This window comes from Crassostrea angulata, chromosome 3, assembly GCF_025612915.1.
Source record: "Crassostrea angulata isolate pt1a10 chromosome 3, ASM2561291v2, whole genome shotgun sequence".
NCBI classification, from domain to species: Eukaryota; Metazoa; Mollusca; class Bivalvia; order Ostreida; family Ostreidae; genus Magallana; species Magallana angulata.
Window position 1 is genome coordinate 12,344,563 of NC_069113.1, and position 12,622 is coordinate 12,357,184.

Consider the following 12,622-nt stretch of genomic DNA (forward strand, 5'->3'; position numbering starts at 1 on the left):
GCTTCCCGAGGCGAGCTTTGCCCGCCTCTCGCTGCTCTCGGTATTATTATCCTCTCTGCATTGCTTGCATATTCTCCATGAGTTTGTCAGGCACAATATTTATTATACTCTGTCCCAAGATATGCTGGATTCACATTTTGCTTAATTGCATGATATATATATATATACACTTCAGGGTATAATTGATGTCCATTTAAAGGTATGAAAAATTTCCAAGATTTCTCAGTTAAAACGCCCCTGTTAGTTTATCAGGTTTCAATACAATGCTAAGAAATGTGGTGAAAACATTTTGTTAAAATACTTGTATGAATTCGCCTGCCATTTTGTCAGAAATCGCACTTGGAATGTCTCGGATTTTATCATCAACTAAACCATGTCTGTAGTTTTTTCTACCATGGACATATACCGTTAGTTAATGAAAGATAAAATCCTTTTTTGGGCCATGAGGGTACTTGGTGCTGGTGCTTAAAGCTGAACACCGCTCATAAATAGGCACTGTCACAGTGACAGGTATATAAACCCTTCAATTTTGTTACAGCCCGCCAGCCGATTGCATACCTGGAACCTGTGGCTGAGGTGTAAATATTCCTTTTGTGGTCTTTGGATCTTATGCATTTATGTCTTATTTAAATATGTGCATATTCTGTTTGTACCCTGTAAATAATGCATTGACAATTTTATGTGATACTGAAAAAACAAAAAAGCGCAAGATTTGATAATTTTATTGCAACCAAGTAACATGACAAGGCAAGATGTATGTCCACACAAGTGAGACCTCTACACCCAATACTTAAAACTCCTAAGAGGTCTGTGGCTTATATAGGGGTTGTAGGGATTGTAGGGTGATGAAAGAAAAATATGGGGGACAGTGCCTATTTGTGTTCAGCTTTAACCTATGGAATTAAGCAGCTGAAGGTTATTGACTCCCCCTAGATGGGGCACCAATCCATCACAGGTTAACCTTCAGTGTAAACCTGTACCCAATATCAGCTTGATGGATGGAGGCAATGCAGATAAAGTGCCTTGTCAGGGACACAACCCACAACATTTAATGGCCACAATAGGGTTCGAACCATTGACCTTAATTACTGTCCTATGACCACTGAGCAATTTGTTACACTCTCATTATACATATAGATATATGACAAGAAATTGAAGAAAAGTGGTTTTCGAGCATTTACAAAATCAACAGATAAGTTTTGAGTAAATATAGCCAAAATACTATTTTTGTATTTGTTTAACAGATACTGTTATCAGTAATAACCGGTATTAGTTTTATGGTCTGATTTATTTACACCTTGATGAAAAATTATATAGAGGTACATGTATTAGAATAGGTTATCTGTAATGTTTGTGTGGGATGAAATGTGATCATTTTATACTTCATCATCTTATTATAAGACTTAACCAAATTTTAATGAAATGTGTTTTACGTGTACACTGTAGGTGTCCCCATCAATGATAATACACATGCTTGCTAGTGAAGAAAATCCAAAGTCCATCTAAGGTAAGAATAGGGAATTTTTTAAACCTGCAATATAACAGGATGCATGTATTTATATACCGGGTCTTTAACAAGATTTTAAAACTGTGTTGATATTGTACTTGCTGGTAATAGAACAGTTCACATCAAATATGCAGTACATTGTACTATTGAAAGATATGCTACAACGAGGGTTGAATTACACATTAAAAACTTCATGATGGTTAAATGCTTTTAAGATGTATTTACAATCTAACTAAAATTAGATGTTGGATCCGCTCGCTTACTCGCTACACAAATGTGACATGACAGAATATTACAGTAGTCACAGAACTAGTCTAGAATTCCAGTCATTGTCTCAACCTAAATGGGACTGACAAAAAAATTTCAAATGTCGGAAGAATTGAAGCAACAATATTCAAATTAACATTTTTATCGTAGTGGTTCAATATTCTATTGGAGTTTTTTTAAAATTTTGATATTTCCTGTTTTTTTAGGACACAAGTGTTGTCATGCCAAAACACAGTCAGATACAGCTCCAGATTTTAAGTCTTTACAAGCAATTTTTGAAACTTTCTAAAGATAAACCAGGACTGAAAGAGGTTATACGAAGTGAGTTTAGAAAAAATGCTACAATACCAAGAAGTGATATACTTCGTGTAGAATATCAATTCAGGTTAGGCAAAAAGCAGTTTGAAAATTTGAAAAATTCTGAAGTTGATTCTGTTGGTGTTTTTGAGCGAGAAAAATGAATTGGCGTCTTCTCTCCCGGCTTTCTGTTTACTCGACAAAAACACAGTTAAGGCAATATACAGCAACAGGCAATCACCAGCTGAGTAATTTGGATAATTATGGGGCTATACTGGAGCAGTTTCCTGAAGGAATACAAATGGCTTTTGCCTATGGTTCAGGAGTTTTTAAACAGCAGGGTCAAAGTGACACACAAGTGAAGAAGAATATGATTGATTTAATATTCGTTGTTGATGATTCATATAAATGGCATCACAAAAATATCAAACAAAATAAAAAACATTACTCATGTTTGAAATACTTTGGAGCTAAACAGGTTGCAAATGTTCAAGAGAAATATGGGGCAGCTGTGTATTTCAATACCAAGGTTCAGTGTGCTGGAAGAGAAATCAAATATGGAGTCATTAGCACCAAACAACTTATAACAGACTTGTTGGACTGGAGTACTTTATATGTTAGTGGTAGGATGCACAAACCAATCAGAATCCTCATCCCACCGACAAAAACAGAGCTGTGCTCTGCTATGCAAATCAATTTGGAGAATGCTATTCATGCAGCTTTACTTTTGCTTCCGGAAACTTTCAGTGAAGAAGAACTTTATGAGCAAATTGCTGCTCTGTCATATGATGGTGACTTTAGAATGAAATTTGGTGAAGACAAAAACAAAATTACAAATATTGTCAAACCAAATATGGCTTACTTCAGAAAACTCTACGAACAAATTTTATTGAAAGAAGAACATGTGAAATGGAGCATAAAACAGGGTGTCTTAGAACAGTATCCAAACCAAGTGTCCCAGTTTCATCATTTAAACCTTCTCCCAAAGACTGTTCAGTCTAATCTGTTAGCTTGCATGCACAGGAGGCCAGGGAAATACCCTGATCTTGAGGAGATCATACGACAGCTGGCTTTTGATAGTAATTGTGCGGATTATGTCAGACAAAGTATAGCTGAAATAGTGAAAGAATCTAGTCGGAGTCAAAGTATAAAGGGCATTTTTACTGCAGGAATAGTAAAATCTGTGCTCTATAGTAGTAGGAAAGTCCAAAAAATGATGGATAGTAAAAAGTGAATTATTTTGATATTTTTACATTTTATTGTATGAATATTTTGAATATTGAAATAAAACGAAAAAATAAAATGATTGTTAAAAATGTTTTTGTTAGCAAGAAAATATTAGAAGTATTTTACCTCACCTGAACTGAAAGGCTTGTGTGCATGCACAGTTTAAAGGGACTTAGACACGATTTGAGCTTAAAATTCCAAATTTAATTTTTCCATAAGCTGCCAAAAGGGTACCCTCATTGTACGGATAACTCCTCCTACAGTTTTCAAGATAGGAAGTTGTTCTTTTGCAGATCAATTGTACATATATCAGAGGTGTGCATATTGCTAGGATTTTGATTTCCGATAATTTAATGAAAAAATACCAGCTTTTGAACTTAGTCATTTTTTGGCAAAATATTGCATATAGGGAACCCTCATTGTACGGATAACTCCTCCTACAGTTCTCAAGATAAGAAGTTGTTCTTTTGCAGATCAATTGTACATGTATCAGAGGTGTGCATATTGCTAGGATTTTGATTTCCGATAATTTATGAAAAAAAATACCAGCTTTTGAACTTAGTCATTTTTTTGGCAAAATATAGCATATAGGGTACCCTCATTGTAAGGATAACTCCTCCTACAGTTCTCAAGATAGGAAGTTGTTCTTTTGCAGATCAATTGTACATATATCAGAGGTGTGCATATTGCTAGGATTTTGATTTCCGATAATTTATCAAAAAAATACCAGCTTTTGAACTTAGTCATTTTTTGGCAAAATGTTGCTTATAGCGAGCGCAGCTCGCCGGCGCGCAGCGCCGGCGCGAAGCGAGCTCTACCGGCAAGGCGTGTATGAATAGAAAATTCGGACTAGTTGCACATTCATTCAACGGATTGTTTTGGCGTCAGTAAATCGGACCAGTAATGCATCGTTTTAATCGTCCCAGTAGTTCCCTGTAATCATGGCAATTTTTATCACTTCACACTCTCACGAGAATCAGCAAGACAAATTTAGACAGTAAAAACAATAACGATGTAAGCGACATACAGTCAATGTTACCTCTAAAGTTCACCTCGGTACACTTTCAATCAAAAATAATCGTGTGACGTCACAAACGTTTACACATTGATCCGATATATTTTTTCGGAGTCAGTAAATTTTGACCCACAATTCATAGTACCAATGGTTTCCAACCTCACGTCCCAACATCACGTTCTCCCGAGAATCAAAATAAAACCTTTGAAAAGCTTATAAGATGTGTAATTTTAAGAACATCATGCTTTTTAAGTAAATAAAACAGTATACTTCGCATACTTTTATTTCTCAGGGGAGTTTTAAAGAGTAAGACGACACTTAACCAACGTCAGCTTTGACGTCACAATAAGCACTGATAAGGGGAAATTACTCTAATTGAAGTTATTGTAAATCTGCTGAAATGACCAAAATCCTCTTAAAATCTTGCAAAGGCTAAGATAAAGAACAGCTGACGAATAAGGGCATTTCTTCAGATACAGGAAACAGTTGTAAATTGCACTAATTTGGATGAATGCTCACAAATATTTTATTCACTATAATTACGGTAATTTCCTGAAACGTAACGTTATACGTAGCAGCGCCCCTTTTTAAAGGGGGTGGGTGGGTGGATGGCAGCCTCATCCAAAAAATCTTTGCAAGCAAAAAGAAAAATAAATCATGAAAATTCTAATCCTTCAGCTCTTTAGCAGTTCAATGGTTTCTTTATTTTCACTTCCATTTATTACATGCGGGGGGGGGGGGGGGGACAACACCATGTTCTTTTAACATGATAAGCAAATATTTTTAAGCGTAAATTAAAAATAAAATTAAACATTAATTATTTTTTTTTAAGTGGAGGGGCAAATCCATGGTAAGTCGATTTTCTATGAAATGAAAAAAAAAATTTAGCATGGGGGGAGCTCTATGATGAGTCAAGTTTTATATGTAAGTTTAAGAAAAAATGTCTTATGCAAAAAAAAGGGGGAAATCAATCAATCAATCATAATCACAATCACTTTAAAAGAGGAGATGCAGTGCAATGAATATTCATATATTAAAATCTTTATTATCTAACAACATTGTATCTGAGATTAAACTATTGTTCTACATATAAATAAATAAATTATAACAAATCTTATAAACTATGAATAATGAAAATTTACTGAAAAATTAGTATGTTTTATTTTTTGGCATTCAAATTTCACGTTGTTAATTTTATTTTATTAATTTATTATAATTCATTGTTTGATCACATGCTGTGCTCGCCCCAACGGTCGCACCGTAAAACATATTACATGTAGGGTACTCCATTTCACTGGATAAGGGTTGACATGGATTATGGATACAGTTTACATAAAAGAAAACCCGGTTTGCTGTCACATTGACAGCTTTTCACTTGTTTAAATTTAGAATGGTTGATATGGGTATTTTTAATGCTTTGTCAAAATTAGAAAGTCAAATAATGAGTTAAAAGAAAGATAAAGAATTAAATATTCTTTGTTTTGTAAACAAAGCCCGAGCCTTGTTATTGTTTACATACATTTTATTGGTGTAAGTTTCATTCAAATGTTGCTTTTTTTATTGATAATATTATTTATGATCACATTGAATCAATTTAACTTCTTTTCCCTGAGTCATTTTGTCATAAAAGTGGTAATTTCATACTTAACATTATTTGTAAACAAACACAAGACTCGAGCTTTGTTTACATAACAATGAATTCTTAACCCTGTATCTCTGTTATAACTTGACTTCTAACATTACAATTTTGGTCAGTCATTCAAAATGTGCAAATTAATCATTTTATACATAAAAAATTGAAATTGAAAATAAAATTTTGATCTATAACCGTGTCCAAGTCCCTTTAAAGGTTAGAAAAGGATACAAAATTATGTGGTGAGTGATGAAGCCTATAGCTTCTTGCTATTACGTATAATGTTCCCCATACAAGTATCTATATAAAAATTTAAAGTAGTATTTCATGTATATTAAATCTAAATGAAAGGAAAGGATAATTTTAACGGAGCTCTTTACAATGATTTATATGCACGAGCCTTGAGAAGACAAACGTACATACGACTTAAGAATTTAGCTTACCTGGGCCAATAGCGAAATGGTTTTTCATGGATAATCAAAATACACAGAGACAGACCCCTGCAAGTTCGGGAGGACAATGGTTCTGTTCGTAATGTACAATATGAAGCCCTTACCAGTGATACTTTGCAAAACTGCAGAGTTGACAAAAGTGCGACATGAAGCCAAAACCAATTGAGACCTGTTAAAGTATATATGTATATGTATTAACGTTATTTAATAAACGAAGGAGGCCATACAGGATTCACTGAAAGCTGAAGCACTTTTGTAAACTTTCTCGAACTTCAAACAGAATACGATTTTTGTTAAAAATTATAATGCAGGCAAGTGAAGTGGGGGGGGGGGGGGTAATCGAACAGACATTTTTCTTAAATTTACACACAGAAAATTTAATGTGAACTTTCTCGAACTTCAAATAAGATACGATTTTTGTTAAAAATTATATATAATGCAAGCAAGTGAAGGGGGGGGGTGCTTTTAATCGAACAGACATTTTTTCTTAAATTTACACACAGAAAATTTAATGTGAACATTCGAACTTCGAACTTCAAATAGGATATGATTTCTGTTTAAAATTATTCTGCAGGCAAGTAGCCGGGGGGCTTTTATTCGAAACTGACATTTTTCTTAAATTTACATACAGAAAAATTTAATTTGAAGGAACTGCCCTCCACTCTCTTAGGAGCAGGTTAAAAGTTTTACGGAAGCTACAGAAACATTATAATAGGATTTTTAGTCCCATTCTACCACCCCCACTGCGCATGTGGTTTTTATTTATTTATTTATTTCTATTTAGCTTGTCAAGACTTCGGGAAATCTGCCCCTCCTTTCAAAAACGATGCTACTTGTCTGTTATGTCCTTACTAAGCTTCCATATTGTGCATGTTTATGTATTTGTTATCTATAAATAAATGTGCAGTACGGTTACTTCGCTGCTGGAATGCATCCACAAGATCTCCAGAATCACATGCTTTGATGAGCTAAACAAGGTATGTCCAGTTTCAAAGGATGAAAGATATTCATTGAAAGTTTTGATTTGAGGAAAATAATCGATTTTGAGGTACGTTGTTCATGTAGTACGTGCCACGGTGGTACAATTCTATTTCAAGACGACAGGGTATAAACAAGCACATAATCAAAGGGTATGGATGGAGTGAAAGTGTTAAGTGCGTCATACATGTATATAAGAATTCATCAGATGCATTACCCTCATATAAACTATAGCTTCAACTGATAAAATACAATAGACCGATATCTGACAGTTGTGGGATGGCGGGACATTAGTGGAAAAGAACTTCACGGGATGTATTTTTAAAAGTTTAAAAAGAAAGGAGTACTTTACATTTACGATTATGAAATATATATTTTGTGGTATATTTTTTCTGCCCACAACCGTTACACCAAGCTAAAACACAAAGAAACAATATTGATGCAGCTGGACCAGTTCCAAAACTGCTGCTCTGATGTATGGAAACTACCCTCCCCTTTTTTGGCGGGAATGCGGGAATTTTCTATATATCTATCTTATCCATTTATCAATTGATGTTGTCACTGTACAAATGTTACATGGGCACTAATCAAAGGAAACTTGTATCATAAGATATAGAGAGAAATTCTAGTATATAGACACTTGGCGAAAATTAAAGAATTGTCCCGGCAAAAAATAAAAAATTAGGAAGAACATGAAGTGGTTTTCATAGATTAGGTGGCCGTGGTTTCAGGAGAGAAAGCACTCATACCTCTCAGTCTGTACATGCTAAATTTTGAATTACCTTTTTACAGCCAGAAAGTGTAAAAAAAAATTAATTAAAAAATCGCAACTATAACAATTTACAGTCCAATTGAACAAACGCTAATAACATACATGTAGTTATGTGAACATCAATAAGTTTAACCAGCATGAATGACTTTACTCCAGTGAAACAATTGAATGTTTCTTACTTTGTTGTTCATCGTTAAAATAAGTAGCAGGTGCTTCAAACATTTTTTTTTATCTTAGAAGTAAGTTCATGTCATGATGGCAAACCAGGGGATATCACATAGAGTTAACCAGTGGCAGAAATTCTGCAATGACCACAAGGAGAAACAGATGATCAACCCTTTCTCTGACTGGTCAGGGGCGTCCCACAGGCAGAAACTGGACAAAGATGACCCAAACTACGGCCGTCCCGTGGAGGGGTCAATGACGGAATACAGGGGTCAACAGGCGGGGGAACTCATCAGCGGAGAAATCATGGAACTGTGTCACGTGATAGCTGATCTCGGACGGAAAAACGCAGATGGGTCGTTTTGTATTTCTTTCGGACAATTATTCGAGGCATATACGACGATATCTAATAAACTGGTGGGCATGTTGATGCGAGCACGGAAGCAAAAACTGCTGACTTTTCCTGGCGAAATGTTATTTCAGAGAAGAGACGATGACGTAATAATTACATTATTTAAAATTCCTTCCACTCAGTGATTTGTTCGAAATTACATCTACATGTATTTATATTTTATATGTTAGAAAATATGTCGTATGAAAAATGTCGAATAAAATTTCACCGAACAAAATATAAGAAAACTTCAAAAATAAACTTCATATACAATGTATATGACTGAAAGTATTGTAACACCTTTTTTCATGTGGTAGCATAAGGAATTTTACTTATACATATATTTGCATCAACCAAGTATGATTTACGACCCTTTCATCGATTGGTCGAAACCTTTCGCAACCTAGAAAACCCACGGACTGCACGAAAAAAACCCGACGACTTTACGATCGATCAATTCATTAGTTTGTTCACAGAAAGATGTAAATATAAACAATATAAAAATGCTTCCTTTGATGATTAATGCGGGTTATGAAGGTAGCTATCATTGAAGAAAAAATTGAATAACATTAACAACCATCAGACGCGGGTTATGTATTTTTTCTGCTTTTTCGCTACCTTCATATCCCCCATGAATCATAAAATACTACATGTATACGGAAGTAATATAATTATCACTTTCGTGGTAAAATAATTTATGCAGGTACATGTCGCAGAACTTTGGGAAAATATATAAGGAATAAGGAATCATTCTTTGAGTATTATGGGGTGATAATTTTGGTCGGGGCGTGATCAAATCCAATAAAGCCCGAAGGGCTTTATGATAGATTTGATCATGCCCCGACCGAAATTGTCACCTCATAATATTCAAAGAATGATTCCTTATTTAATACTTATATTTATATAATTTTTAGCCATCATACGATTAAATACTTAAATAAAAATAAACAAACCCCGCTGGCGCCTCATTTTGGCGTCATTTGTATTATGGGTTATATAGTACAAAATCGATACGTAGTATTATCACAGGTAAGGACACTGGAAAATGTAAATATATTGCCTTCGTCAACATAAATTTTTATTGTTCCTGCAAAAAAATATTACTACCTTCATAGCCATTATTTACGACCAAAAGTAAAGCATTTTCCCGTTTATATTTAAATCACTCATTGAATCCCAATCAATATTATAGTTATTTAAACTTATTTTTTTAATATTTCAATATTTCTTAAACAAAAAAAAAATTAGAATACTCGATGGATGAGAATCAAGAATTATGGCAGTAACATTTAACTTTCTTATAATTAAAGAAATAGCAATGTGTTCTATCCCCCCAAAAACCCCGAAATTCTCTTATAAAGGTTAATGCAAAGAATAAATAAAAAAATTTGCATGCAAAATGTCTATGCTTTTAATCCACAGGCACTTGTTTCTGAGAAAAAAATTTACCCTATAGTATAATAATAACATTAAAGCTGACATGAATTCATAAAAGCATTTGGTCGCCATACTAGTTTCAATCGCTCCGCTACTGCCACTAGGGTATATATACCGGTTGAGAAAGTTACGGTCGGTTGCTTTCCGATGGAGGCATTCAGGTTGCACGGACTTCTAAATGTATGAACTACACATTGTAGTATAATGTTGTAATAAAGAATAAAGAAAACAACAATCAATGAAATACAAAATCTATTTATTCTTTGAAAGGATTTCCGAGGTGTCCGTATTTATTTTGCCCAGATATTGCTGCCTTACTTTGCATGCACATCGAACACGTGTGTGAGAGCGTCATACAGAGTGCATAACGTCTGTATCTTCTTGAAAACCCCGGCGGCACTACATCCAACACAGTAGCTAAATGATATAAGTAAATCCAAGAAAGTAACAACATAACATCGTTTCCATTCGTTCCTACAAAAACGCTCCGTTTATAAAATCCATGCAATATTTGAAATTGTTCGATCTGTCACAGTGTGTGGTTTGCGCACGTGCGATGTTTATACACATGAAAACGGTCTACAATTATCGAGGAATTTTTGAAGTATATGCGCTTGGATTCCAGTCTATCTTGTTTCGTCGTTTATTGGATATATCTTGCCAGTGCAGTGGTGGTCATATTATTTTTGTTCAAAACGCGTTTCTACACGTCTTTTTGTCCAAGGTTACGTGTTCGGGTCTATAAAATTTCTGAATGCGGTGAAGCATGAATTGTGCTCTCGTCCTTATATAGGGGGTGTCTAGCGATGAGCAGAACAATAGAAATCGACAACTAATATGGCGGTAGTCGGAGATAAAAAGGAAATAATGCGTATTTATGAATTCATGTCAGCTTTAATATTCTTATACTATAGAGTAAATTTTTTTCTCAATAACAAGTGCCTGTGTTTTAATCATATAGTAGTATTTGAGCATGATCACATTAAACATGTTTTAAAATAATCATAATGTAAAGAATATTTATACACATGAAATAATTCACAAGTTTAAAACACATTCAGATATCAAGACAAGTACCGGTACTTTGTAGTTGTTTTCATGAAATAAATTCCACACATATCACAATTAAACAGCCGAAACTGGTTCACTTTTTCTTCATGACAGCCTCCTGCTGCCGTTTGATTGTATCAATCCATTTTCCCTGCATCTCTTGTGACTTTTTCCAGTCATCACTCTCTTTTAATTTATCGTTCTTTTCTTTGATAACTTTATCTGCTTCCGCCTTCATCTTTTCAAAAGTAACCATGGACTTGTCCTCATCTGGTCGAGGGCCTCTGAAGTTAGCCCATTTGTCAAGAGGGGCATCCTTTACAGTCTCCTTAAAGACAGAGAGTCAACGTAGTCAAACATATTACTTTTAATTTATGTGATGCTTTTGCAGAGTCCACGTTGTAAAAGAAATGGGACAAAAGTATCGGTCACTTTGATGCTATCACATTTCAAACAAATAAAAATTAATCTTATATGCTTATTTTCAATACAATAAAATTTGTTTCAATTTTTTTTTACCAACATTGAGAACGATACATACTTTTTGAAGTTCTCGTAATGTTTTTACATCACCAAAATCTTCTAAAAATTTAACAGTTTCTTTATCTGTGAGCATCTGAAAATAATTTATTATTAAGAATTATCAATCTATACAATGCGTATGATATCGACAACAGTTATACCAAACTACAACACATTTCAAATTCAGCAGTTCAATGCACAGGCAAAATTTTTGACAAGTTATAACTTTATAATAGACCTACAGCAGATTTCTTCTTGTCCCTCTTCCTGAAGATCATCTTTTGTGTCTGTACAAGTATAGCTACCCCTGATAACATAAATACCTAGAGGAAATAGATGCACTCATCTTAGCAAAGATGACAAGAGAGATAATAAAACTACAGATTTCGTAGAAATGCGGCACATGACAACAACATGAACAAAGCGTTTTCAAGCTTTATTAATGTTTAATAACATTACCATTAACGGAAGTCCCTTATTTACAAAGGGTGACCGTATAATATCCCGAATTTTCTGCTGAAAAGAGGCCATCACATTAAAAATCGCTTCTCAGGATCACGACTCACATTGCGTCAGGTCATTTCTACTTTCAAATCAAAAGTGAAAATAAAAAGCCGCGGGTAACTTGTACCAAAAAGATTCGTGTTGTTTTTAAAAATAACGCATCACGATATGAAAGAAATATATGTTAACATTAAAATTGTTATTGTTACACCAAGCCAAAACCAAGCGGTTTGTAACATGGCAATGGAGAAAAATATATACCTGTTAAAATTTGATGAAAATTGTTTCACTAACGTTGGTAGCCTATATAACGTTATATCACTTGTATCTTTATTGTAAATAGCATAACATTTCCAACTGCATTCTCTCATTGTCAATTTTTCTATCTGTATTCTTTAATTGTAT

General features: G+C 34.2%; 3 protein-coding genes across 5 annotated transcripts; 2 read left to right on the plus strand and 1 right to left on the minus strand.

Moving 5' to 3' along the window:
* The first annotated feature begins 2,096 nt into the window (after positions 1-2,096).
* Positions 2,097-3,374, plus strand: LOC128176539 (phosphatidate cytidylyltransferase, mitochondrial-like). Its single transcript, XM_052842947.1, has one exon. The coding sequence runs from the start codon at positions 2,232-2,234 to the stop codon at positions 3,303-3,305; it is 1,074 nt and encodes a 357-aa protein (XP_052698907.1). The 5' UTR covers positions 2,097-2,231; the 3' UTR covers positions 3,306-3,374.
* Positions 3,375-7,238: 3,864 nt separating this feature from the next.
* Positions 7,239-8,952, plus strand: LOC128178956 (actin-binding Rho-activating protein-like). Of its 3 annotated transcripts, none has more exons than XM_052846395.1 (2): positions 7,239-7,375; positions 8,386-8,952. In XM_052846395.1, exon 2 carries the CDS (start codon positions 8,401-8,403, stop codon positions 8,848-8,850), a length of 450 nt encoding a protein of 149 aa, XP_052702355.1. In that variant the 5' UTR covers positions 7,239-7,375; positions 8,386-8,400; the 3' UTR covers positions 8,851-8,952. The 3 variants fall into 3 exon arrangements, with proteins under 3 accessions (XP_052702355.1, XP_052702356.1, XP_052702357.1); XM_052846396.1 differs by having other exon boundaries at positions 7,241-7,375; positions 8,389-8,952; XM_052846397.1 differs by having other exon boundaries at positions 7,342-7,446.
* Positions 8,953-11,146: 2,194 nt separating this feature from the next.
* On the minus strand, positions 11,147-12,326 carry LOC128178955 (uncharacterized). The gene is made up of 4 exons (XM_052846393.1): positions 12,173-12,326; positions 11,956-12,036; positions 11,733-11,807; positions 11,147-11,519 (listed from the first exon to the last, which is right to left on the minus strand). Exons 1-4 carry the CDS (start codon positions 12,242-12,244, stop codon positions 11,286-11,288), a joined length of 462 nt encoding a protein of 153 aa, XP_052702353.1. The 5' UTR covers positions 12,245-12,326; the 3' UTR covers positions 11,147-11,285.
* Positions 12,327-12,622: the final 296 nt, after the last annotated feature.

What these genes read in the sequence shown, in the direction of transcription:
- LOC128178955 (XM_052846393.1), bottom strand. Translation starts at nt 12,244, where the DNA reads ATGGCCTCTTTTCAGCAGAAAATTCGGGATATTATACGGTCACCCTTT. An exon ending in ATAAGGGACTTCCGTTAATG is followed by an intron (nt 12,037 to 12,172) that starts GTAATGTTATTA and finishes TATTTCCTCTAG; the next exon opens with GTATTTATGTTATCAGGGGT. An exon ending in GGGACAAGAAGAAATCTGCT is followed by an intron (nt 11,808 to 11,955) that starts GTAGGTCTATTA and finishes AATTATTTTCAG; the next exon opens with ATGCTCACAGATAAAGAAAC.
- LOC128178956 (XM_052846395.1), top strand. Translation starts at nt 8,401, where the DNA reads ATGATGGCAAACCAGGGGATATCACATAGAGTTAACCAGTGGCAGAAA.
- LOC128176539 (XM_052842947.1), top strand. Translation starts at nt 2,232, where the DNA reads ATGAATTGGCGTCTTCTCTCCCGGCTTTCTGTTTACTCGACAAAAACA.